Source organism: Strigops habroptila, chromosome 4 (assembly GCF_004027225.2).
Source record: "Strigops habroptila isolate Jane chromosome 4, bStrHab1.2.pri, whole genome shotgun sequence".
Lineage (NCBI taxonomy): Eukaryota > Metazoa > Chordata > Aves > Psittaciformes > Psittacidae > Strigops > Strigops habroptila.
The window spans coordinates 76,170,185-76,197,739 of record NC_046358.1 but is presented as its reverse complement, the minus strand read 5'-3'; the positions used below and the strand labels follow the sequence as shown (position 1 = coordinate 76,197,739).

Below are 27,555 nucleotides of genomic sequence, written 5' to 3'. Positions count from 1 at the left end.
CAGAGTTGGGTTTGGAGGTTTTTTTGTTTGGGTTTGGTTTTTCTTCCTCTTTGACTTAACCCATCTGGAGCAGGATGCAGTGGCCAATGGTCAATAACTAACCTGTGCAGAAAAAAACTACATCTAATTGCTTATTCCTAATCTAGGCTGCTGCGGCATTCTATTACTGTGAATCCTAACAATGATTAAATTTGGCATGTGTGTGGAATGGTATTTATTCAATGTTTTATGCTGGAATTACCATATAAATATAGCCAATAGCTAAACACAGTGCAAACAGCTGCAAGGTATTTTGCTCCTGACTTCCCTAACAGGCAGGGAACATCGTGCAATTTAAAACGGCTAGACTGGCATAGGACTGCATCAGTGTGGAGGTGACCTGACTGCCATGGTGATGACAGCCAATTTAGTAAAAGTGGGAACCATGCTGCTGATTTTATTAGGCCTCAGTAACCAGGTAGTAGGTTATGCTGAGGCAACAGGAGCACACATACCTGATGAGTTTTAACACTGGGGTAAAAGTAATCTCTAAAGACAATAGCAGTGTGCAGAGGCTATTAATGGAGTAGCAAAAGATCATGTTTTCTTCCCCTTAGATATGCTTCCACTGCCATCAATAGCACTGAATGCTGGAGATGACACAGCTGAATTTTGCTTCTAGCAGGAAGCCAAATTTTTTTCTTCTCCTACTGTGCCTGTTACAGCTTTTGAATCCTTATTAATACTTGCCCATGGGTTGAACAACACATTTATTTTGGAATTACTGGCAGGTTGTGCCATGAAATGTACTTTAAGCTGACACAAACTGAGCCCATATCCATCACAGGTGGATAGATGTGCTTTGTCCCTGCAAGTAATGGTGGCCAGAAACTTTCTGACAAAACTGAGTCAGCTAGAAAATGCCAGAGAAGTGGCATTCAGAGTAATTGGGGAATAACATCTTGGATTCAGTATGTTTACTATGAAACCAAAAGGAATGCCTCTGCACAAAGAGCCTGGTTTCCTATCAGCGCATGAGGATCCAGAGCAGCCTTGCAGTTCCGAAGATGCTAAATTCTCCATAAAAGCCTGGAAGCAGAAGTTTCAACTGTTGTGAAACTCCTAGGTGCACCAGAGATCATTCTATTTGCCATATCATTTCCTTCCAAGGTATATTAAATCATCTGATGTAACTGGAGATCTGTTCAGTCAGTCAGCTGTGGTCACAATTAAAATACTGGGATTTATTTTGTTCAGGTCATGAATACTTTTTTTAATTATCACAGATTTACACTCTAGACATATTACAACCTAAGTTTCCACTTCAAAAATGTCTAACGCTCTACCATATGACACCATTTTTAAATTAGGTAAGCAGAGGATACAGAAAGCACTGTGTGCAATTGCCAGGTGCACTTCCAGAATCACTGCTTGGCCTGTTCTATATTGAAGGGTCTCTTAAAACCTTAAAAAGATTCTTCTAGTTGCCTATCCTGTATGTTCTTATCTTCAAGCTTTGACCTTCTAGTGTTCATTATTTACCTTTGCAAAAAGCCTGTTGGCAGCTGTCTATTCTTTTCCGCTTCAGACTTTGGTACTCTGAGATTTCTCTTGAAATATAAATGCCAGATTCACAGCATTGACAATTAACTCCTTCCTCTAACTTTCAAAGTCCTTTTGGTTTCTATGGTATCAGACTCAAAGTATTGCACACAATGATTCCTTTCATGTCTAATGTAAGAAAGTGCCTGTACCTGCCCAGTGCCCAAATGAGATTGATTCTTAGTGGCTTTGCATCTTTTATGCCATACTTCTGGAGATTAAGTAGTATTGCACTGAAGAAAGGCTGGTATAAAAACTGAACCTGAAAGAGATCCTGCTTTGAGTTTTTCAATTCAACTACATATTCCCAAGCAGAAATAGACATTCAGGCAGTAAAAGTGATTGCTGATTAAGGACAGTCTTCAGTACTTTGCTAAGTAGAAGTTTTATGACTAAATGATGGTTCCAACTTTTTAATTTAGGGACTATTTTCTGCCCTTATTCCCTATTTAAAGATTATATATCAACATAAGTCCTTAATGGTAAGATCTACAAAGATCTTGCTTCTCAAAAAAAGCATCAATGAAATTGTCATGTTTGTTGTCCTGTGAAATTTATGAGCAGTAATTATTCTTGGCTTTGTCTTTTGTCAATTTATGACAGTCCCGATTTCCTAAGTGGGTAATTATGCAACCCTTTAATCTTACACTTCCCCCAGGAAAAAGATCACTCTAGTCTTAAGAAACTGTTCAGTGCATAGAAGACTTAATTTAGGTTGTAATGATATCCTGAAAAAATAGTTCATCTCTCGATGGTTGTTCATCCTTCTCCGACAATGAATCTGCACCAGTCTGGAGTTCCTGTAGAAATCTAATGTGATGCATAGGACTTAATGTGATATTCAGACTTAATGTATCTTAAAATCTATACTGCCAACCTGTATTTGGATGATAAATTCCATGTGTTCTATCTTGCACTTAAGCTTTCAGATTTCACCATTCTCCTGACTTTCAATGCTGTCAAAACTGTGGTACTCATCTACTTGTGAAGATAGAAATTTTGGTTAGCTAAGAGGAAAGCATTGTTTATATTAAATGACAAATTAAGTAGAGGTAAAGAATAAGCTTAGACTGGAAACTATCTAAAGCAATAACATTCTGACGCAGTCTTTTGAGTAAGATATTGGAGGAAAGGAACCAAAGCTGTTTTAAACATATGGATCCTTAAAGGGCCTGGCATAACTTTGCAGAGTAAAAAACCCACACAGGTCCTGTGAATAAGCTCAGGTATTGTATGATTGTCTACAATGGCAGGAGGATGGACTCAGGAAGCAGAAAAGATTAATCTGACCATTATCTGGGGCTTTACTTTTAAAGGCAGGATTTAGGGTTTTTGAGTCCAGTGTCCTCTGCAGCCAGATATTGCCCACACAAACATTCCAGACTCTTTCTCCATGTACGAAGGATACATCCCATTAAATTAAACTATCACTTCAAGATAGTGCACTATCTCTGCTTTCACATGCTTCCATCTGCAACTAAGGGTGTTTGCTTATGTGAGGAACTGACTCAGTACGACAGGACAACTTGCTACCTACTTATCTGTAACTATAATAATTTCTTTCTAGCTGTAAATCCATATATGATTTGGTGCTGGTTTATAGCACTATCATTACAATTTACATGTAGCTCTTTTCCACAGCTGAGAGTTCTACTAGCTTTCTCTATTTTTATATCATGTCTTTGATCTGTGACTCACAATACCCTGGATAGTCCCCTAATAGTCAACTTCAGGGGGAGAGGGAAGACTTTTCCTCAGTGTACCACCTCTGGCAGCAGTTTAAAAGCTAATACAAACCATATTTACAGATCAGGAAACAGAATTTCAGCACTCCCAGCAATAAATGCCTAAGGAGCAAGAACTTAATATTGAACTAAATGTTTCTTTGGAAATATGAAATAAATACAACTTCCTGTGAAAGCCTTCCCATAAACAATGAAGTAAAAGCCCCAGGCCTGATTTGATTGTGCCGTAATATTCAGTCAAAAATAAAGATTTTTTTTTTTTTTAGTGACTGAAATTTGCAGGAAGTGCTTCTGGTAAGCAGAAGTATGTCCACTACCACAAATTACCCTAATGACACTCACAGATTGAGTCTTGAAAACCCTTAGGGGCTTTGACACTTCAATTATAGGGCTTAACCTCACTACTTTGAGGTTGATTCCAAGGCTCTGTCTAGGCAATTTGCAAGCCCCAGCCAATTTCCATTACAGTTGATGATAACAAGGTTGCACAGATCTCTTCAGCCTATTAGAGGGCAAACGCATAAAAATGAGGAAAAACTGAATTATGAAAACAGCAAAGGGAGTTTAGAATTAATGTCTTTTTGTAAAATCACTTTTAAACTCAAGTGCCATTGAATTAAGAAACCCCAGAGACAGTATTTGTGGATTCACATGTGATTTTGCACTCAGCTGAAACTGAATCCTCTATTTCAATAGAAATTGCATCTCTGACTAGAGACAGTTTTCAAATTCCCAGATTCTAAATTTGGCAGGTTTAACTATTTTTTTTTTTTCTTCTTCTTTCTTTCCTCCTTATGGTGGCTGTAATAAGGTCCCTACAGGTCATGCCTTCAGATGGAAGCTGGTCTGCAAGTGACTGCTCAGTAGCCAGCTTAGGATCATCTCAGTTCCTACCACACATCAGACATAAAAATGTAGGGACACAGAGTGGCGTTACTGGTGTCTCAGACACACTGAGTGGAAAAAGGACTTGCTCACAGACAGAAATTTTTCAGAGCAATTACAGCACACTGGAAGGGCAAGATTGTGACTGGTGCGACCATTTCACACATCATTTTCCAGCATCCCCAGTGCCTGAACTGAGCCACAAACTCTCTTCAAGACTAATACAATCCATTTGCAAAATAGCCTCTGGTATCTCATCCAGCCATTTCTGTTGTGTATAAAGAAGGATTAAGTGGTTTTGAGTGGGATTTAAAGAAGAGCTGTCCATATAATTAGGTCTGCAGAGAATTATGATAGCCTTAACAAAGCACAGTAATTGAATTGTGCAAGAATGTTTTCCAGACTTCCTACTGTTGTTTCTAATTTTAAATAAACTCTAGTTTGGGTATCAGTACCACACTGTTTGTTGCCAGATGCTCTGACAACAGGATTTTTCACACATTTGGCTGGTAGCTTTAGGTAAGGTGTGAAAGCAATTTCCCCTAGACTGCATTACATGTCAGTCTGAAACTAAGCAACATAATTTGTCTTGCTGTAACTGAAATAATATAGTAGCAGTTTTCCACCTCTTTCTAGGAGATATACCACCATGGATTTCGTATCGGTGATTCTCCTACTAACCTAACCTGATGGAAGGGTGCCCTCAATATCCCAGTAGGTCTAAAACCAAAACATTCTTCTAATACTTGGTTCTTCTGGTTTCTCTCTCTCCTCTTTCTCCCTACACACACATATACAAATAAATCGCTGCAGATGAGACAAGTTAGCTGAACTTGCATGATATTGTTTCAGCACTCAAGTATGCTGCTGCTTGCAGAAAACCCAGCGATTTAGCTCATTTGTTTGTGAATAACAAGTGATTACTGCTGTCCAGCCTGCCTCTGCCTGACCTGGATTTTGTGAGGAATGGCAAGCAGCTTTGGCACAGAGGTTGTTTTCCTCTGAGCTTGAGAATGAGGGCATCAGCCAAGGGGCTATCCATCCAGCTCTGCTCTCTGCTCCTGACTCAGGAGAAGGTGTGTAGTAAATTGCTGAACGTATTTCCATTTCTACTTGCACCTGCCAAACCTTTCCAGCAGCCAAGAGGGACAAAGTAATGGCTATGCCAGTTCCTCGCCCCTCCCCACCTGCCTGTTTTAGGGAAGATATAGGCCCCTAATCTGCTGTGCTGTATTCATGGGCAGCTTTGGGATGGAAAGGGAGATGCTTACTTTCTTGAACAAACAGCTGCTTCTTATCACAGTCACAGCTGTATCACAGCCTAAGAGATTATTTTCTTAATTATATACCCAGCCTGCAAATGTGTCCCATTTAAAATGCTGCCCAGAGAAGTTCTCAGTACCAAGGTAATACATGACCTCATCCCCTCACAGCAGGAAATGGAAGAGAAATCTCCTTGTTCTCCAAAAATCAATGTGTGATACAAATACTCAGTACAAAGTTGGACATCTCTATATGAGAAGCTTTCTAATGAGGAACATCTTAGAAAAGCTAATAGTGTTGGTTTTTTTAATCAGAATCTGATTTTATTACAACTCCGCACCACAAAGCTTGAGGTCTAGATCTCTGATATATGCTGAACATAAACATCTCTGGGAATGAGCCACCACAAAACCAACAGACCAGACTCCTGTGTTTCTTAAGTGGAAATTCTCTATATGAATTAAACATAAGATCAAAAAAGCTAGAAACAGATTTCATATTCAGTAAAATATTGGGATGCAACCAGCATGAAATCTGTTGTTTTTAAAAATGAATTAAGCTAAATCGCTTCCTTTTTTCTTCCTCTTTACCCCTCAGGTAATCTTTCCTATTCAATTCTTTGGCCTTACAATGAGATTTTCCTATTTCATTAGCTGTTTGTATCATCTCCCCTGTTGCTATATGAAACCTTCTTCCACCCAACAAAGAAAAAAATATTGATTCTATTCAGGAAGTGTTATCAGATAGACTGAATATATAAAACACACTCACAATAACCTGTTTCAGACCAGTGTTCATATATGTTGCTATTAGCAGACTAGTAATAGATCTTACAGAAGTGTGATTTAAATGAATTCTACAGGATTAAGTAATGAATTTACCTTTTGTTTGCAATTTTAGGTTCTGTTTACAAATTTTCATTTTTAATAGGAATTTATTGGGAGGAGGGGAAGGATAAGGTCTTTTTAGTTATTTCCTTGGAAGTCACTATGCAAAGTTAATCACCTCCTGGATTAAAGAAGCCTTTGCTGATGAGTCTCATTTTTATCAACTTTTTTTTCTGAATTGATTATCTCTGACCTAATTTGCATTGGTGCAGACTGGGGTATAAACTGATACACAAGTATTGCTGCAAACAATTCATGCTGTTTTATTTGCATCCGTTTGCACAATTTTCAGCTCATCTGCAATACTGATTCATTTAGAAATATAAACATCAGAAAACAACTGTCTTCAATGCTGTCTGTTTCTTTATCTGACTCACCAGCAAACAATCATCTTATCCTCACCAACACCTGCTAATGCCCTGGGTTTGCCCACAGAAATCGTTGCTATCCAGTCTTCTTGGATAACACATAAAACTCTCTCTACTGTTTGTAGCAGAGCACTTTCCATCAAACCTAGAAACTCATGAGAATTCTGACTGTTCTAGGAGATACAAAATGGTTTCTAGCTGGAATATTTTGCCTTTCCACCACAGAATTAGGAAGCATGGAGAAATTACCAAAAGACTATTCTATGAGAAGGAGTTCTGTGTCCCCCTCCTTGTGTATTTTACTCCTGTGAAGGGCAGTGAATGGCTTATAAACACACAAATTATTTCACTTCTAAGAAATGTCTTTTCTCCTTTGTGCAGAGTGAATGAAAACACACTATAAGGACAATGTTTTCTTTGGTGTAAATACCTATATATGTGGAGACAGTTTTTAACTGCTTGCAACAGAGTGGTGCAACGCCTTCACCGCATGAAAATAGTTACATTAGATTTACTCTGTTGTGACTAGCCACATAATTTTAGAACGATGAAACTAAGTGCTATGAGTTTATCCGCCGTAAGAAATTATTATGAAGGTATTTTATATCCAGACTATTCTACATAAAATGATAAAATTTCTTAACAATTACTGAGGAAAAAACTTGCATCAGCAATTATGAAATCACTGCAACAACATAAAAATAGGAAGATGCTTGAAAAAAATGCTTTTTCAAGCTAAGATTCCTGTTGGAAGAGCTCCCATACATGCTCTTTATTTCTGATAGCGAATTACTCTGAAGTTTCAGCACCCCTGCAGTATACTTCTGCTGAACAGACATAACTTGGACTGCACAAGCTCAGAGTGCTTTACATGCATTAGGTATTGCCTGTCCAGTCCTCAAATCACTGCAGTTTTGTATACACAAACCCCAGAGTAGGAGAGCTGTGGTTTGAGTCATAGTTGTGTTCTTCTTTAATTTGAATGAACATACTTAGGAGATGAGGCAGAGAGCGCTGCAGTAAAGAGAGGAGGAATGGAGGAGAGTAGACAAATTCAGCTCAGTCATTCATTCTAGCACACCATGTCTGTATTATCAAAGACAATAACTGATGTAGTGGAAAATGTTGCTGGAGCCAGTATAAGACCTCTGGCATCCATCTTGATGAGAACCCCATGGTAGTATACAGAGATAATTTCATAAAATGTAGTCAAGCCTTGAAATAGGCCTTAATATTACCCTCCTGCTCTGATTATCATCCTAGTACCACTGTTACATCTCTACTGAATACTTTGTTCACTTGATAAGTACAGAAATAAAAAGGACCATGCTCATCACTGACTGCCTCCAGGTACCTCAGTGCTTCTCACACCACAAGCACCAGTCCCTCTGTCCTCTCTCTAGTGTCCTGCAGTCAAACTGCATTAGTTATCTGTTTCTAGAGGTGTGATTTGTGACAGCAAGGGATATTTTTTTAGCATCTCTCTGATTATCTTAAAGCTAGTGCAAAAGAGACACAAGTTGCTACTACCTAAAGTATGTAGCTCTTGGTACCTGTTCTTTAATGCCTTCACCTCAAGGGGGTGGGGGCAGTGCAGGACAAAAAGACATCTGTGAGAGATGAAAACCTGGTTTACATTCAAATAAATAATGATGCTGATAATGTAGTTACCGTTGGTTTTGCATATTCCTTTTTATCTTTTGCCCATCATGTTATGAATTGAAAATACAGCCCCGTGCACTTTAAGGCAGTCTGTCCTTCAGAGAATAGGCAGAATATGCAGCTATATGCAGCCTGGTGGGAAAGTTTGCACAGTGTATGCTCTGACAGCTGTTCCTATGAGAAAATGGATCCAAAAGGAGACACAAAAAATGAGGGAAAATTGCCTTCAAAGTCTGACCCAAAAGTCATCATTATGAGTTGTAGTCAGTGGCACTGGGTTCACCTTTACCTGCAAGAAGCTATTGTAGTCTGTCTCAGGAAAACTGCCAGAAGTCAGGAAAACTCAGGAAGGGGTTTCCATGCCCAGCCCTGCCAGAGCCCTGCATGAGATTCAGTGCTATCAGAAGGCTGTAAATAGAAACTGGTACAGTTAGTTACTGTGGAACCTTTCCTAGTGCAGAGCTCCCACTGAAGTCAATGCACATTCCCATCTGGAGCAAGTCTGGGTTTAAGCCACACTCCAAGGAAAGCAATTCATGCTTCATCAGTTACACCTTATGTGATGAGAATTAAAAAGCAATATTAAGAAACACGCATTACTTGTTCATTTATTTCTGTCATTTTGCTCAGTGGTCAAAGGAAACAGCCTGTGGCTTTCCATTTTATTCCTCACTAGAGTCATATTCCAATCCTGTAATACTAACAAAAAGCTTCAGCATTTAAGTTTCGAATGCCGTAACAGTGCCAGCTACAGCTAATGTTCAGGTTTTGAAAGCTTATTTAGGTTGGTATTTTAAAAAGACTTTTCCTATTTTCATTAATTTTTTTTGTTTCAGAAAGAAAAAAGTCAACAAAAAGTTCAGTCTCAAAAAGTTCTGCAAAACCTTTTTAAGAATATGTGGTTTTATGGTTTCTCCTATGAGCATTAATTGATAAAGAACAGCATATGCTGCAAGTGAAATAATAGTCAAGCGGCCACTGACATTTCTAAATTTCATACCTTTAAAATACTCTCCTTTGAAATGATCCGATCACATACCAGAAAGCTTGTTTCTCTTCCTTCCCCCCCCAGTGTGATTCTCTAATAACAGTGTTCTAACAGTGCTCTAAACCTCTTCCCAGCAGCTGCTAGGTAACTTTAGGCAACTTTAAAACCATTGGATGAATATTATAAATATAAGAGACCAATCCAGTAAAGGCCAAAGTGATACTGGTATGGAGAATTGCTTCAGATAGTAAAGAAATTGGTTCACTCAACAGATTCCCACTCCAGCAAGTAATTAAATATTCAGAAGATGCTCTTCAGAGGCCAAGAAAAAAGGTGTTTCACATTTCATAGGAGAAAAGACTAGTAATTTCCATGAGGGATGAATGTTGCTATTCCTGTGTACACAATGTGTATAGTCTGACAGCAAAGTGGAAGGCCAGGCAGCAGAGAATCATACTGGGATCTTGTCCTCCAATGTATGAGGCATCCAGTGCTTCCACAGAGCCACAGGCAAAAGCTGTGCCCTTCCTTAAAAGAGTAAATTGCCAGAGCCCAAAGAGCCAAAACCAGCTGTTTTTTTCTCAGTGTATGCTCAGGTGAAACAGCACAGGGTTCCATCTCTTCAAATCACACTAAATGGTGATGACAGTTGGCAAACAAAGCACTTGCCTTTCATCTGTGGATGTGGAGTCATTCTCTAGCAACCTCTGTTTTCACCAAGGTAATTGCTTTTGCATTCTTAATTTTGATTCAGTTTTGTTCAAATAGGCTAATACTTTCTTCCTCACAACTGGCATTAGGCTGAACTGACTGCCTCCCTGGAGGTCTCAAAGGCGAGGAAATGAAGCCAGTACAGCAGTCTTGATCTATACCCAGGACAAGTGGATAGCTGGCTGTCACCTTCTATTTGCATGACAAAGAAATTTTGTAATGGCAGGATGTTTCACACCTTACCAGAGACAAACGAATCTTGATTTTACTGGCTTTCAAAACTCCATGGCTGTACCCTTCACTATCACATCCCACATACTCTCTCTGTGCTACAGACAAGTATCAGCCTGAAGGAAAATGTCTGTAGAGTCTGCCAAACTACAGTAACTTCAGTCCCCTCCCAGGCACAGTGCCCAGAGGAAGTTGTATGGGAATCCATGGTAGAAGATGAGAGGAGAGAAACTACAGATTGGATAAGGAGAGCGGGGGCACAAACACATAACTGCATTTCTGTGACTTCCTCTTCTCTTGTGAAACAGGATAGCTTGAGAACAGCCATTCACCGTAGGGGCTCCAGCGTATTAGCTAATGATTCACTGCTCAGAGATAAAGAGATGGAAACGGCATTACCCGTACCAGTGCAAACGGCTCTCCAGGGAGCAGATGATTGTTGCTGTTTGCCAAGGCTCTGCAGGACATGCCCAGTTAGAAGTGAGGGCAGACACACCAAACTCACAGGGCAGCCTGACACAGATCCCCAGGAGAGTCCTCATGGAACTGACACAGCCCCCAAATTCCCTCCTTTTCTGGTTTTGGAGTTGTTTTCTCTAAGAGAGGAACAAAACCATTAAATCACTTTATAATGAGAATATTTTGTTCCAGTTTTATCAGTATATAAAACACAAATGTGTCTGTCCAAAACCTCTTAAATCCCTAATCAGTAAAGGTTTGGGTGGAGGGAGGGTTCAGGGCAATAAAAAGATCCTTAAACACTGCTGATATTCTTACAGTAACAAATCACCTCTTGCATTTTAGTAGTGTTTGCAATCATTAGGCTTCTGCAATGAGCATCTTGTCTCACTGAAAATCATTCATCCTCATTTAATGACAAATTCTCTTCGAATTATTTTCTCAAATATTTTGCCCTTTATGAACTGACACAATGTTGATTCATGTTTCTCTGCTGATCCTGAAGGGCAACTAAGATAATTATCCAAGGGTACTCCTCCTGATTTCTCATAGTTTGCCCTCCAAGCATACATTTTTCATCTCTGAATTCTGAATGCATTTATACTATGCCTTTCATGTAGTTAGACAGCAGAACATGTTCCATGGAAATAAATTAGCATATGATTCTATGATTATTTATTGAGTCTCTGGGACTGTTTTACTAAGTAAGGCTTCTATGAAAATAGAACATATTCAGCTACAAAGGAAGAGCACTTTGGGATTTTAGGATTACAGAGTGCTGAGTTCTAACCCTTCTGGTGCTCAGTAACTACAAGAAAACTCTATAAACTTCACTCACGATACACAGTATTTTGCAGCACATGCCCAATCCTGAATGTAAGTTTTTAATCCTGTTTTATAACGCACCCTTGATACAGGCACACACACATTCTCACAAGCAGTTACTGTGATGAAAACACGCTGTGCAACTAAGGGATCAATTATCAAACACAGTCAAAGAAATTACACAGACTGAGCCCGTAATCCCACAGGCTACCAGCAGCAGGGATGATGTATGTAGTTCAAAGTGTCCTACTTTCCAGGTTTAATGCATTTCTTCTGTAAAATATCTTTAAAGGAAATAGGAAAATTCATGAGCAGCAGTCCCAAATATGACACTTTAGCCTCATCTGTAACTTTTCCAGCAATTATTGGTTGGCACTGGTTTAAATGCAGACACTGCATTACACATTAAGTGTTTATTTCATGCCTAGTACACAAAGTTGGGCACAGAGATTTTGGAAGTCATTAACCCTCTGATTTACAAGTATCTCAGCCAAGAGAAATGTCTTTGCTGACATATGCAAGTAGATGTGCAGTAGTAAGATCCTGATGCATAATAACCATGTTTTTTGCAAGACAGCCCCTACCTAGAATTAGCCAGACTTCTGCTACACTCAGCCCCTCTGGCTTTGATTAGATTGGGGTGGGCTTGGTGGTTGTTTTTCTCAATTGTCTTTGTTTTGTAGCACCAGTTGGACTTCATAGGATACAAAATCAGTAGACAATTATGTTCAGAACCATGGGACAAGTTAGGGAGTAAATTAGCAGCACTTTTTGTTGGGAAACTTGTGTTGTATGGACACACATAGGCCACAGCTAGAGAAGGAAGTGGAGGGCAAAAAATCATCAAATGTGACAGGGAGATGATGGGGCAATGGTAGCCCATTAACTGATTTTATTTCTGTCACCAGATAGAAAAGTATATTTCTATGGGGATCTGTGCTACAGAATTCTGTGGACTTGAGAGACCAACAGGAAGCAGCACCTGAAGATGCTGCTCTAAGGGTCACAGTTCCTCCCATTGTTGACAAGTATTTCAGCAGGAATGTACTTCGAGGCACTAAAGTATTTCCAGTTCTCCCTTTTCCTTCTTCCTTTGCCTCAGCAGCTGCCTGGAGCACCCAGCCGCAGGAGAAAGAATTAGAAAAATGAGACAATGTGTAGCTAGTATAAACTGGATTAGTCTCACTCTATCTACATCATTCTCCTAGCTGTTTGTGAAGTAAACCAAAGTGAAGATACACCCTTCCTCTATGAGTTACAGGTGATGCAGGAATGACCAGGTGGGGATTATTAAGTGGTAGGTTCTGTATTTAAGACATATTTTGCAGAAGGAGAAGGATCAGGATGTAGTATGTGTAAAAGCACATAAGCAATGAAAATGCAGATAAGTTGTATGTGTATCCTGCTAGCCAAAATCACCAGTGACTTACAGAAACACTAAGCTGCATAGAAGAGTTTTAGAACCCTCAGATTGCCGTTGAAACAGGTGAATTTTACAACTGTTCTGTAGAAAAAAGCCTCAATCCTTTCTAGAAATTCTTTCTGGTTTTCAGTGTGGGAGTTCTGTCTTGGGGGCACAGATCAGACACAGGCTGCTTTTCCTCTTGAACTACAATATAAGTATGTTAACATAAATAATTATTAACAAGAAAAAATCCTGAACGGGCACTATCATTTGAATCAGTTATCTTCACTGATTACAATGTTTTGCCAAATACTTTTTTAAAAGGTGTGAGGTTCTCTACTAGTGTTTTATTGTCACATCTGAATTTCTTGGTCACTCTACAAAATTCTTACAGGTTTTTATTTTAATGGAGACATGGAACAAATATTAATTACATTCTCTATTGAAGCCTGTCTTCAGATTTCCATAAAACCAGCAGTCTTGCTGCTTTTAGAAAAATAAATGAAATTGTGTCTATCCTTCAGTTAGCTTCTTTCCCAGCTATTTTAATAGATGGTCTGAATAAGCCTTATCCGTTTTGTCTGCTTTATCGCCTGAAATAGATACCATGGACAGTTTAGGGGAATTAACAGTAACACAAGGGCATCACTCTGAAAGAACAGCAGTGGTAGTTGGGCTATATAAATAATATAAATTGTCTATTTTGGTTTTTTTGTAAATCAGAGTGGAGACACGATGAGACTGGGGGACAGTATCATGACAGCACTATAGGCAGGGTCATACTGCATTCCTGACTGACTGGAGAGGTGTTACAATAAAGGAGAGGTTTTACACAAAGCACTGAAGTGGGTCTGTGGATGTCTGTGCAATATGCAGGGTATTACGGAAGAAGACCCAAAGGTGTGTGTTTGAATATTTAACTACCAGATGACAGAAACAGCTAAAACTGATACAGGTCTGGATTTAACTGTGGATAGTGTGGAGTAAACTTCAGCCCCTTGTCAGTCTCAACTCTTCCCTCATGCTGAGAACTCCTGAATTCCCAGCATTGCTTTGTAGATTCTGAATTGGCAGCCCTGAGCACCACTGCAACTTTCTAATCACTTTTCCTTCCCTGTCTTGTGAGACAACACAAGTCACCTTTCACTCTCATGAAGCAATATAGGAGGGAGAAATATGAGGACACCCACCAAGTACCAGGGCTGGGTCAACCTTTGTTAGCATCCAAGTAAGTTTGCTTTTCTACAGTTAGATGGGACCAATCCAGCAGGAATACACAGCAGTGCACTGATGTCTTACAGGAACCAACATACTGTCTATACTAGATATATAAAGAGCTATTAAATCTCTGAATTTTAGAAAGCTGACACAAAATTCAAGAACAAATTGACATTTACCTGCTTTATGGTTAATACATAGCTGTGATTAATACGAACCCATCCTAACTACTGAATGGTGACTGGGATGACAGGTGTCACAGGACACACTGTGCAGGCTTTGCTGTGCAAGACAAATGTGTTTCTCTGTTGCTACTCGAGAGATTTTTTAATATTGCAACAGAAATTTTTCAAATTATTATAAAATGTTACTAAGCAACATTAAAACATCATGAGCTAGATCCTGTTCTAAAATGCAGTCATTCTGTTCTGTCAATGAAATCAAGCCTTCAAGGTGACACAAGCAATTCCCAGTAGATTAGATAAAGCAAGTAGCCATAACCAGGGTATAAATGCCTTTTCTTCATTCTTCGTTCACCAAAGAGAAAAGATTACCTGGCTACAGGACCACTACCTATGTTACTGCAATCTGTGGTCATTTTCTTTTCATCTTTTCAAGCTTCTGCGAGCTGAAAGACCATCTCTGCGCATAATAGTACTTCTAAAACAAAGTAGTCTTGAAACAGAAATGTTTCCGATAGATAGAAGCCATCCACCTTCCAATGCTGCCAAGAAATGCAACGGCAAAACACTAAATAGTATGTATTTTCAGTGTTTGAACCACTCTCGGCACTCAGCAGTGGAGCATATGAACATACACAAGAGTCTCCTTCTGGCTAACCAGCTTTGAAAGGTTTTTGAGACACATTATGGTGAAATAAGCTTTCACATGCGTCAGCCCAGGATCTCTGTGAACCTGGGAACAGTAGTATCCTTCTGCTATTGGAATAAATCAGAGCAATTTCAGAACTAGATAAAATCACCCCACTGGTGCTGTTCTGGAGCACAGTGCCATCTCACAGTACCCTGCCTGGACATAAACTGTGACACAACATTCACAGCATGAAGGGAGAGCAAGTAAAGCTGGCTACGAAGGCTTCGTGCTACTACTGAGTCTCATGTTGGGAATCTCCAGCCTCCTCTTCAGTGCTGGCCTGTAACTGGGCTCCATTCCTCTAATCCCCACTTTGTACCCAAAACCAGCTAAAAAGGCGGACCTCTGCAATACAGGAGTGTGGCAGCTTACCTCCAGTGCTGAGTTGCCATTCAAATGAAAACAATAAGCAAATTTGCATTAAAATATAACCTTTGCATGTTTTTGGCATTTCTGCTTCCTTATAGTGACTAAGCTGGGGCATTCATCAGGAATTTTGCATTTTCCAGATCTTGTACAACTGAAAGAGGAAAGAAAAGATCAACAGAAATGTATCCAAGAAGCGCAGTGTTCAAAAGGATGTTGAAAAACTGCTTGCTTGCTTTGTGGCTATTTCCCTGGTGTGGCACACAGTTATTTAATCAGGGCATTATGAGTCCCTGCCGACAGCAAGACAGATGATTCTAAATCAATCTGTGCCCTTAGTAACGAGGACTGACCAAAATGCTCGAGTGCTCTGCTTCAGAGCAGCCTCCCCAAGACTATATTGTAAAAATCATTTACTGAGAAGGCTGTAACCACATTGTCCTTATTATACAAGCCTGACAATTTATAAGCCTAACTTTTTTTACATGTGTGTGCTAGAAAATGCACGAATTGCTCTGTACATGGCAAACAATTTTTAATGTTTTCCAGTCCTTGGAAATTCCTTCCTGTATGTGAAGAGAAAGTCTTCGGTGTCTCCTTAAAGAGACACCTTTAAACGATCCACTTTGTATTTTTTGCACACAAACCCACTAGAGATGATTATACCCTCAGATTGTGGAGCATGAGATCCTCAGCTACTGTGAAGCAGCTTAACTCCATTGATAATCTGCCTAAAAGAGGCTGTTGTAGAATAGAAATGCGCATGATGTTACATTTCATTGCTATGAAATGTAACAACCAATTGGTTGGTTACAACCAATAACCAGCAATGCTTTCTATACCACAGATAGAAAAGTTAGCACAAAGCTCCCTTTCCATTTAAGAAGTTACACAGAAACAACATAACTTCTATGACATTCTTTTTGTAATGGACATAATCAGGATGTACATTATCTTGTGGTATGACTACACCCACATCAAAAAGCACTGACCAGGAAACAGCACTCCATCATGCAGAGTCTTGTACAGATACACAAGTTCTACCTCCAAACAGATCCTGATTTAAGACACAACAAATCATCAGAGTGAAGAAAAGGCAAATGCATATGCAGTAATAGGCTTCTGCTTTTGTTAATGCTATTACTTACCATTTCATATTTAAAATAAATATGCAAATACCAAAGGCTAATTGTTGACATTAGTAAAAAAAAGGGGATGATGCTTTTTCAGCTTCTTCCCAGACCTTCTGGAGACCACTGTCATCATGCCATGCCATTTAGAACCTATGCTGTAAGAAATCATTAAATAGTAAGGTCTATTTCTTTTTAATCAGTGCAAAAGTGTTACCAGAAGTCAGAGTTAGTATTAAAATAGGAAAGACATACAGGGGTCATCTAAAAGCTCCCATAAATAATATTTTCCACAGCATTTTAAGAAAATTTAAGAAAGTTGAAGACCATGACCCAACAAAACACACCAATTATTCAAATAGCAAAGTCTTAATACAATAATTTACTACTTTTCAAAGAACAGACCATGCCTCTAGATTTATTCCTCTTCTGTATCTAAATTGTTATACACAAAGAAACATTCTCATTAAACTGAATCTCATAGCTCAGCATCAGAGCCAGAGCACAGACATCTGCACACTTGGTTCTAGTCCTACCAACAGCTCATTCTGGTACCTGGTCAAGTTGTGATTTGGGTGGAAGCTCAATGCTGAGCACATATTTTTGAGCAGATTGAGTCTCCCACTCGGTCTCTGTGCTGCCCTCTGCCAAGCAGATGATCTTTTGTCCAAAGCTTGCAAGAAGTAGCCCTTCTGTCACCTCGAGCTACAGTTACTATTATTATTACAAGTGCTGCACTGCACTCAGTTCCTGAGCTCTGGAACAAAACCAGACACATTTATGAGAACAAGAAAAGCACATGTTTGTATCTTGCCAGAGAACCTGCAAAACTGTTGCATGTGTCTGAGTCAACCAACCCAATCAACAGTAAATTCAGTCTTCAATTCCATTTTAGAAAGTGTGGAGTTACTCAGTCCTGAACCTTTGCCAGGCACTGCAACAAAACCAACACTGCAACTGAAGCATCAGAGTGGGAGTTACACCCCTGCCATCAGCATGCAGTAGACAATAACACAGGCATGAAAAACTGAAGCCAGAAGTGAAGTATGATTCCAGAACACAGCGGTATCCAAAATGTCTAAACATAGCAAAAGTGCTGGCCAAAACCTGCTAGCAGGATGCTGCAAAGCCACGGGATGTCAAAAGGCAGCCAGGTGAGGCTTCGGGATGAGCATCAAAAGACAGATGGTGAATCAAGAACATCAGCAACCCCAGCATCAGCCAAGGTGAAGGTGTCATAACAGGTACACATAAAGCTTCTTTTTCCTGTGGCCTAATCAAGCACTTGATGAAACTTGGAAAATATTTTTCTTTATACTAGTAGAGAGCTTTTTGTAATAGTCTTTTCAAGCCTTCTTGCCTCAAGGAAAATTAGAAGGGGTTTAGGCTTACTAGGTTGTAAAAAAGATAGTTGTGCCAGTAAGAGAATAATAACTGATATCTTGGGGGAGATGAGGTCTCATGGATAATTGGAATTGGCAGCTATGCATCTTTTTAACTACTCTTCCCATTGGCACTTTGGAAAGGTTATGTCAATTGCTGCTTTCTGGAAAATTATGAATTCAAGAAAGCTCTTCTGCCACAGAGCATTTGTTGAGCTCATAAACAGAGTGCAGCCCCTGAAGTGAACTAAGTGCTGTCTTTCCGTGCACTATGCCTGAAACAAGAGGGAATAAGGAGACTGTCATCTGTGCCTTTCAAACGTGAAGCACATTAAAGACTACAGATATTTATTACAAGCCATACATTAAATCTCGCCCAACACCGAGGGCGAGCTAACCTCCCGGTCACCCTGCCTCAGCCACCCGCTCATCGCTTCACTTCGCGGAGCGAGCGAGCAACCCGTTTCGCAAGGAAACGCTGCGATGCCCGGAGCTGCGCCGGCCCGGCTCCAGCCCTGTGCCTCCCGGTCCCTCGACAGAGAAAAGCCGTTCGCGTCCTACACAGCCCCCTCGGGAAGCACCAGCCCCAGAGGGCAAAATGGTCACCCGAACCTTTCTCTCCGAAAAGCCCACTGCGGCTTCGCCTAGCTAACAGGAACCGCCAGCGTGTGCTCCTGACCGAGGCCGGAGGACAGCGCCGCCGCTCGGGGCTGCCTCGGCCAGCCGGGTCCGCGCCCCCACTCACTTCTCCCCAACGCCTCCGCCTTCCATTCCGTCTCCTCCACTGCTCCGTAGCGTCTCATCGGTCTCTCGGCCTCCGCGCTGGCCGAGATGGACCTCCTCAGCTCCATGGCCGGGCCGGACGGCGCGGGGCTTCGCAGCTCACTTCATGCCAGTGCGGCCGCCGGCCGATTGCCGCGGAGGCGACGCGGAGCTCACCGCTCCTCTGAGCGGAACGGGGACCCACAGGCGGAGGGAGGGAAGGAGGAGCGGGGGGAAAAAGGGGCGCTGCGCACATGCTCAGTGCGGGGCTGGGGCGGGGGGAGGTAGGGAAACAATGCGAGCTGTAAACCCCCGCGGGGGGCTGGCACATGCTGCACGCACCTCCCGCCCGATGGGGGCTCTGGGCGGGTCGGTTCCCTCCCTACTGCTTGGGTGGGTAGGCTGACCTCCACAGCTGTGCTGCCATGCAGCTCAGAGTCCCTGGCTAGCTGGTTTTGTCTGCCCATCCGTGCACCTGCCGTGCGCACTTCCATCGCATAGCCGAAGCTACTCGGGCAAGCGAGAGTTAGTAAATACGCCCGCTGCGAGGGCACAGGAGGACTGTCCTTCTTGTGGCCAGTGCAGCACTGAGCACAGCTGCTGGCCTGAGCATCTGGGGAATAATGGTTAAAATCCACAGCCACTCACAGCTAACATGTCAGGTTGCTGTGCATGCAGCCTTTGGCTTTCCTGAAAGTCCTACACTGAATGGAATAACACTCATTCCAGCACCATGTTGCCAAAAGCCAGAGGACATCACCCAAACAAGTAATGGGATTTTGTATTTCTTATCACCAGATGTATTTTTCATAAGCAGGCAGCTTTGCTACTTGCACAGCCCGCTGGGGTTAGAAGAGAAGGAAATGACTATGCAGAAAGCACAAATGTGGTGATAATTGTTATTCATTTTTTCTTTTACTGTAGGGGAGGTTATATGGATAAAATCCCTGTACAGCATCTTAGAGTTGGACAGTATCTTTCCTAGTGAAATCCCATTGCACGTTACTGTGTGTGGTATCATTTCTGACATAAAGACAACAAAGCAGGAGTTGGGCAAGCTGTCCAGTGCCCTATAGCAAATCAGGGGTTTAGTACTCCTTGCCTGATTTATGAAGGCATGGGGTACTGGTAGTGCTGAGTACATGATGGGTGCATGAAAGGCTGTTTGTGTATCACCTACCTTTGCCTATAAACTTTGTCTTGCCCTTCAGTCATCAACACTTCAGAAGTACTATCTCTGTATTCAGGGATTACTAATTGGACATTGCTGCTATACCCATGAACAATTTTGTCTGGGGGGCACTTGACATGTTGGAGAACAGAAAAACTCCACATTGGTTTTAAAACTGTAACTCTGAAAATCTCTGTAATAATTTCTCTGCCTTTCCAGAGAATTGGAATTGGCTAACAAAATGAGTTGGACAATGTTTTAGGAGGTCATTTAGGAATGATTTTTCCCCATCAGCTGTGCACCCAGGGATATGCCATGATTTGAGCACCAGACATACTGGAAGAGCACTTTCTGACTGTGCAATGCTCCATCCTCACTGTTTTTAGCCTTTAGAGATGGAGACCAAAGAGAGCTCTAAGTCAAGCAGAAAAGCTGGTGGCAGCACTCTACACAGCTGATTTTGGGTGACAGTGCGGCTGCCTGCTGGGGTGGGCTGGACTGACTCACTTGTAGAAGTGAGGAACACAAGTGTGGGAGGAACATAAGAGCCCATCTGGGATCTGGATGAGAATTGGACTAAGGGAAACAGGACGATTAGGGAGAAGGGCCAATTTTGGTGGATCTGAAGACTATTTAACTTCGATCCACCCCTTCAAGTTTTTTAGGTAATTATAATCCAAGTGCATTGTTTAGGAGATGGAGAAATGATCCTAGAAATGGAATATTTAAACCTCTGCATTTGTTAGTATGGAAGAAAAACACCCACTAGCTAGAAACTTGAATGCAGAGTTTACTTACATAAAGTAATGAATGTATAATGTGATTTATTGTAACTAGGAAGTTTTCACCTGCCCATTTTGAAAAAGTCACAAAATCCAGTAAGGGCCCAGTCCTGCACTGTTAAACATAAGAGCAGGTATGTGGAAGCCATCCTGCTGAGTTCATTTGCACTGTTGTTTTTGCAATAATAAGGCCTAAGTCTGTACCAATTATTTTGCTAATGCTCTAAGATTAGTATTTTTGCTGTTGTGACTTTGGAGCATTGTCACTGCTGCATTTGCAAGTGCAATTCAATTTCTCCCCTATTGATGATGCCCTTCAGTGTACCTCAGCAATATATATGCATTCATTTACTCACAAAAGTTGGTTTTCTTCTGCTGAAAGCACTGTTAAGGAAGAAAATATAAAAATTCAGGTCTCTCTTCACTGCTCATAAGATAATGCCTGGTAGGAAAACAGAGGTGCACTTTGCTCTTGTGGTCACTTCCCCCGACTGCAGTGAAGGTAAGAGTTAGGGTCGTTCTTTGTCAGGCAGTATAGTCGTTCTAACCCAAAAATAACAAAGCGTTAAACTTCTGCCCAGGGTTTTCATGGATTTATCATTACAACAAAAGCAACTCAGCTGATGAAACAAAATGAGATTAAGTGGATTATGCACAGTTACTCCATTTTGTATGCATTAATTCCCAGATCCATAAGGGGCACTGTGCTCATGTAAGTTGACTGCTTGCATAACATAAATTGTGGGATTTCTGTGAATCTGTCCTATAATATTTTTTTAAGCAACAAATCTTGTTTCAGAACATCTCTATGTTGGAGGAATTACCACGTTCCTTAATATGTGATGTCATGGCTAATCTTACTTCCTATGTCAATACCTCCTCTTGATTCTTCACCTCCCATTAGGGTTCTCCAGTTCCAGATCCTTACAATTTCCCCAGTTACTCCTGGTACCCTGTGGTACCTCTGACCCTGCATCCCAGAAAGTGTTTCAGCAATGCATTAGGAGCCTGGTGGGCTGCAGCCTCCACACCTTCACACCACTGTGCTACAGCCTCTCTGCCACCTCCAGACCTCAGTTGTCAGGCATATGCATGGCACAAAAATATCCATGGCACAAAAATGAAAGGCTGTGATAGAGCATTCAAGGAAAATGCCCGTCTGCTGGCAAACCTGATAGTCAACCAGATTTTAGAAGGCACACATTTAGCTTCGTAATGCTTCTTCCCCTGCAGGATCCCATGCAGCAGTGTTGCTGTGGGATGAAGACAGTGGGCCACAATTACACTAAAGAATCTACACAAGCCCTTAACATAGTGTTGTTTTAGGGCACCATTCACATAAAATAATATCTGCAATAATGGGATTTATCTGTGCTTGAAATTCAGCCAACTAACAACTTTTTCAAGGAACTTACTTCATCCTATGGCATGGGTAGAAATGAGAGTGTCATAACGTAGCATAGGGCTCGCCTGAGGCTGCTGCAGCCAGGATCCCCCCTACATATTGGTGGGCCACATGGTCAGGGTGAGCACTGTGGGTAAACAGACAAAGCTTCACTCAGCACAGTGCTTGCAAATGAACGAAGATCTGTGCAGCTCTGCAGTTATGGCTGTATGATGTGATATGGCAGCAGTGTGCTGTCCTGGGAGCTGTAGTGCTAAATCTGTACCTTGTACTTCACCTTTTCCCAAATCATTATGACCAGTCTATACAGACAGCTTTACATAGTGGGAGAAAATGGTTCTGATGTGTTAGTGTCCCTCGCCTTGTGTCATAACACAGCATGAGCTTGTCTGAGCAAATGGGATCTTACTGTATTATGAATTCAAGTTATCACAGAAAATCAGGTCTGTGTCATTCTAAGTGTATTTCTTACACATTTGTATTATCACTCTTCCTAAAAGATGTGTATGAGACTAGAGCAAATCTCATTTGCTTTTCAAAGAGTCATAACTAAATATATCTAGTTAAAAAGAGGAGGATGGCATAGCTAAAAGTTACAGGAAGATCCTTGACATAGAAAACATTTTCTTGCTCTAAGCTTCCATCTTTAATTTTGTGCTAGCATGAAAGAGCTCTCAGAAGCCTGGGCTCTGTCATTCTGCACTTGAAAGAGGATCTGCTGTAGCAGTACTGTGCAGAATGAAGGCCTGGATTCACAGCCAATGCAAATCCTTATCATATTGTTCCCTTTTTTATGAATCCTAGCTCATGTTTAGTTAGTGCCCTTTCTATATTTATGTATTTAGAATTACAGGCTTTCCATATATTAACCATTCTTTTAAAGATATTTTTCAGGCTAAAGTAACTTTATAAAAAATTACAATATTTACCATAAAGTAACTAGGAAGTTGGTCATTTTCCATGGCTACCCTAGATCTCTATCAGGATAGAAAAATGCATCTGTAGCTTAAAAGTGGTGTGTATTGTGGACATGCTAATGAGATTGTTGTCCTGGGTTCAGCAAAAGGCAAATGAGGTACCTTGAATTTAATGTCATGAGTCTGAGGTATGACAGTGATTCAAATATTTCAATCTTCGTAAGTATTTATACCTGAGCACCTATTAAATGTCATCTTACTCTGATTTTTTTTTTCTTTTTTAATAATGTCTCCATGCAAAATACTGTATGAATGTAGTGCTGGTTTCTACTTGTCATTAACTGTTTTATCAAACATGCACTCGGAAAAAAATTGACTACATATTCAACTCACTATTTCTCCAAAGCTGTATTTCTAGTAGAGCTATGGAAGCAAAAGACAAGCATTTAATAACAGATTTTAGTGAACAGCGTGCCACTAATTATGTGTTAGATATGACAGGCTTCACAGGGGCTGGGTTGAACTATACTGAAGTGCTTCATGTCCTAGAAACTGTTTTTCTAGGGAAATCTTGCGTGCAATAAATGTTAGCCGGCAGCACTGGAGCAAGAGCATCTGACTGCCTATCTCTTATCCAGATTGGGAGATCTATGCTGTGAAGTTGAGTCTGATCTTACAAATATTTAGATAACTCTAAGGAGAAGAGTACTTAATTGCTTTTCCTATCTCAAATCAAGCCAGAGCCTTGCAGTGCTGAGCTCCCCAAGCACAGTCTAGGCCAAACATAGCTTGTTAAACATTTGCCTAGTTTAAAATACAGTTTGTGTGAAACTGAACTGATAAATCAATGGTCTACACTCAGCTATGCCAAGTTTTTAAGTTTCTGTGTTTGACAGTTCTGTCCGTACCTGTACTGAGCCTATTTGCAAATGTTCCTGGGAGGTGACTAATAGAGACTACTAAAGCTGGCACAGGACTTCCCACTTACATAGAATTATCTCAACTATTTTCGGTATAGGAGGTTAGAAAACACAGAACAAATTCAGAAGATGCAGTAGCAGAAGAGAAAGGACATATGTCTGGTAGAAAGAATGGAAACAATCTGCACAGACCAATGGCTGTAGTCATGACCATAACACAGATTTCAGAAACATACTTCTCTATACTCTTTTCCTTCCCATTTTATTTTTGCCTTAGTAACCTCTTTCTACATTCACTCTCCTTGTAAGGTACAAATTTTACAGAAAAAGCTGCTATAGCATCTGTTAGATATGTTACTAATACCGTGGCTAGTGAAGTTATCCACGCAAGAGTCTGATTTTGGCATTTGGAGCCAGCTCCAGCACTATGACAGGACTGGCTCTTGCACAGGTGAGTCATTATTGTGCCGGTGGGTTTTGTGCCAGTGACGGGTGGCCATAGCTACATAGAAAAACAGAAGTTTGAGTTCAGTAAATTTAGATGTTGAGATAAACTAGTCTGGGCCATTTTAGGAGCCTTGCAAACACAGTTGACCATAAGCAATATTTCAGTGTGTATGTGGGCATGTCCATTTTAAAGTTATAAACATACTGTATAAAATCTGCAATCACAGCAGCATGCATCACCAAGCACAGCTCTTGTAGGGCCTGAGCCTTTCCTCATTTCACTTACTCCAAATGCAAAGGCGACTTTCTGTAAGCCTCCTTTTTACCTACGTAAGTTTGGATCTTACACAGAGAGCTCAAAACTGCTCACAAGCTGTAAGGCACACAAAAAGACTGTCAGCTTCTTGTTGACCAATGTTCCTATGCAGTATACATTCTCTACTACTGTTGCATCCTATCAGCCATGTCCATCAGCATTTCACTACCCCCTTGACTGGAACTAGAAGCTATAAATGTCACAGCCCTGAATTCTGAAAGGATTTCTTTATGACTTGAATTTCTTTCAAAATTTGGCCATCAGTGGTAGTGAACCTTTATTCCATTGTTTTTTCAATTCCTGCCCCAAAACAGTAAGCAAAATACTGTATAGGTAACTGCCGTATCACATCAGGTGTAATTACTGTGAACACATAATAACTTATTAGTGTACGATGATCATTCTGAGCTAGACATTGAACTAATGCAAAATCCTTCAGTGTCACTGGTGTATCACAGCAAATCAGCTGCAGTTAAAGTCTTGTTACATTTTGGATGTAAAAGTTTGTGATCCATGAAATGGAAGTAGCTGAACACCCGTAGCAGGTAAGTAAAGGTGGTTGTTACTTCACAGAGAGATATAAGCAATAGTAAGATAGAAGTACCACAGGGAACTAGGCGTTGAGGTAGATTTCTCCAGGCCAGCACAGAAGAGAAAGGAAAAGACTAGAGGTGGAAGAAGAACTCATCAAAAACCTTGTGTTTTCTTTTCTAAATATTTGTACAATGAAAGGAAGTCTGCTTTCCTGACAAATCAAAGAAGTAACAGTTTGAGGGTTTATTCTTAGGTATGCACACACCAAATGCACACTGATTACAGGCAAGAACGTTGTAACTTTGCTGCCAAATTATACCTTATAAAAGGACACACAATTCAAAATGAAGCTGACACTTCTTCCACAGATAAAGGATCTCATGTGGTGTAGAACTTTGTGTGCATGGTTTGAGAGTCCGTATGGGCCAGACACTGTATTTATCACAGCCATCTGACTGCTTATGTACTTTACTTCTGTTGTAACTGGATAATGCACAGTAACTGAATGAGGAACAGCATATTCCCATTCTCCCTATCTCTCTGGTGACTGAACTACCTACTAGACTATATATTCATGTTCCCTCTTGGTCTCTCTAATTTAATCAGTCTTGACAGTGTAAAATGGAGAAGGGCGACTGCATCAAGATCCCGTCTAGCAGAAGGGAGCATTTACACAGGTGTCCCATGTTTCATCACTTACAAAAACCACAAGTGTGCATACAGACTCTGACCTGCTGTCCTTTTTTCCTGTCGTTTTACAGCCCCCCTTCAGAACTGGTTTTCTCTTAACACAGGAAACAAAAAGGCTCATCCTTCAGTTTCTGAAGTTCTCTCATGTACCCGCTGCTACGGCAGAGCTGCCCTTGACAATGTCTTTTCTGAACATACTCCACACCTCATTAGTTTTTTCTGGTGCTGAGACTTCTCCCAGCACAGATGACTGTAATTGTTATTAGCATTGCATAAAGGAGAATGATACATTTTACTATACTTCTTGCAATGAAGTCTGGTTTTCTACCTGGATACATGATGCGAGCATTTTGGGCACTGCCACGTTAAATTAACAAACTGCAGAAAAAGGAAGGCAGTGTTTGTTAGGGTGGATGATGTTGAAGAGTATATGCAACACTCATACAGATACATAATCTGCACTCTTCCTTCTTGTTTAAAATGGATTACAGTAGCTTTGATCACTGTGGACTGGCAACTGAATATGAACTCTCAGTGCAACTTTGAAATTAAGGGAGCACATTCCTGGCTGCTTAAGCACAGACATATTAAGCAGAAATAGAAAAAAGTATTATCTATGTGAGGCATTTGTGAAATGGTCACTGGGATTAAGCTTTACAGCATTGCTGTCTACAATTCAAATTAGAGGTTGCACAGCAAAAAAAAGTTCACTAGAGTTTGAAGAATGATTTCACAAGAGCTAAAGGTAATGTAGTTTATCCAAGGAACAAACAGAAACTTTAACAGTTTACCACTACCTGCCTACAGAGGCTTTGCCTGCTGTACCAACTCTTTAAACCTTGTCAGAAAGGCAGTAACAATGTATTAGGATATTAAGGCTAGACTGATTTAGACAGGAGATAAAATTTAATAAAAATACATTAATAATTTCTTAGAGACGTAGACAATCCTCCATTATTTGAAGTCTCTGGATACCTTTCTAAAGATGGCACAAGACTCAACATCACTGAATGATCTTTTTTTGTCCCTGTTGACCATGAAGTCTATGAAACAGAATTTTTCAGTTTGAAACCTTTCCATAAAGCTTCCTCCTCATTCTAAATATACAAGAAGTTACAGCAGGGAATGGAGGTGGTGTCTCTCTTCCAGTTGTGGAATACATTACTCCCTTCAGCCTTCAATCTTCTGAACCATTTCCTTCCGAAGAGTATCCCACATAAACTACACTGAGTATAGTCCTTCAGTAAGGACTGCATGGCTAACCTCTGTTCTGTTTAAAAGCTTTTTATATCTTTTCCCTACCTGAATTCCTCTGCTCCTTCTGCAAATGTAATAATTATCTAAACAGATTATTATATCACATTTAACTCTTTTGAATAAAGGAAAAATTAAGTCCACTGGCTTCAGCATAAGGCTTTGAAGATGGGAGTTCTGTTCTGAATTTGTTCAGAAGTGGCAGATGACTTAATGTATGTAACCTTTAGAGGGAGTGAATCCTTATCTTTTACTCTGCTGCTGTTAAGATCTATGGCATCAAATTGAGCTTTTTGCTGCATGTGGTCTACAAAGATCCCACGAGAACTCTGCATAAGACCTGGCTTTGTTTATACATACACCAGTTAAAGACAGAGA

General features: G+C 40.6%; 1 protein-coding gene across 1 annotated transcript in view; it reads right to left on the bottom strand.

The window, feature by feature from the left end:
• Window positions 1-19,017, bottom strand: part of BMERB1 (bMERB domain containing 1) — a 50,784-nt gene extending 31,767 nt beyond the window's left edge. Inside the window, exon 1 of the mRNA XM_030484322.1 lies at window positions 18,725-19,017. Coding sequence (XP_030340182.1) covers window positions 18,725-18,830 — 106 coding nt within the window. The 5' untranslated portion in view covers window positions 18,831-19,017. The remainder of the gene's footprint in view (window positions 1-18,724) is intronic.
• Window positions 19,018-27,555: the final 8,538 nt, after the last annotated feature.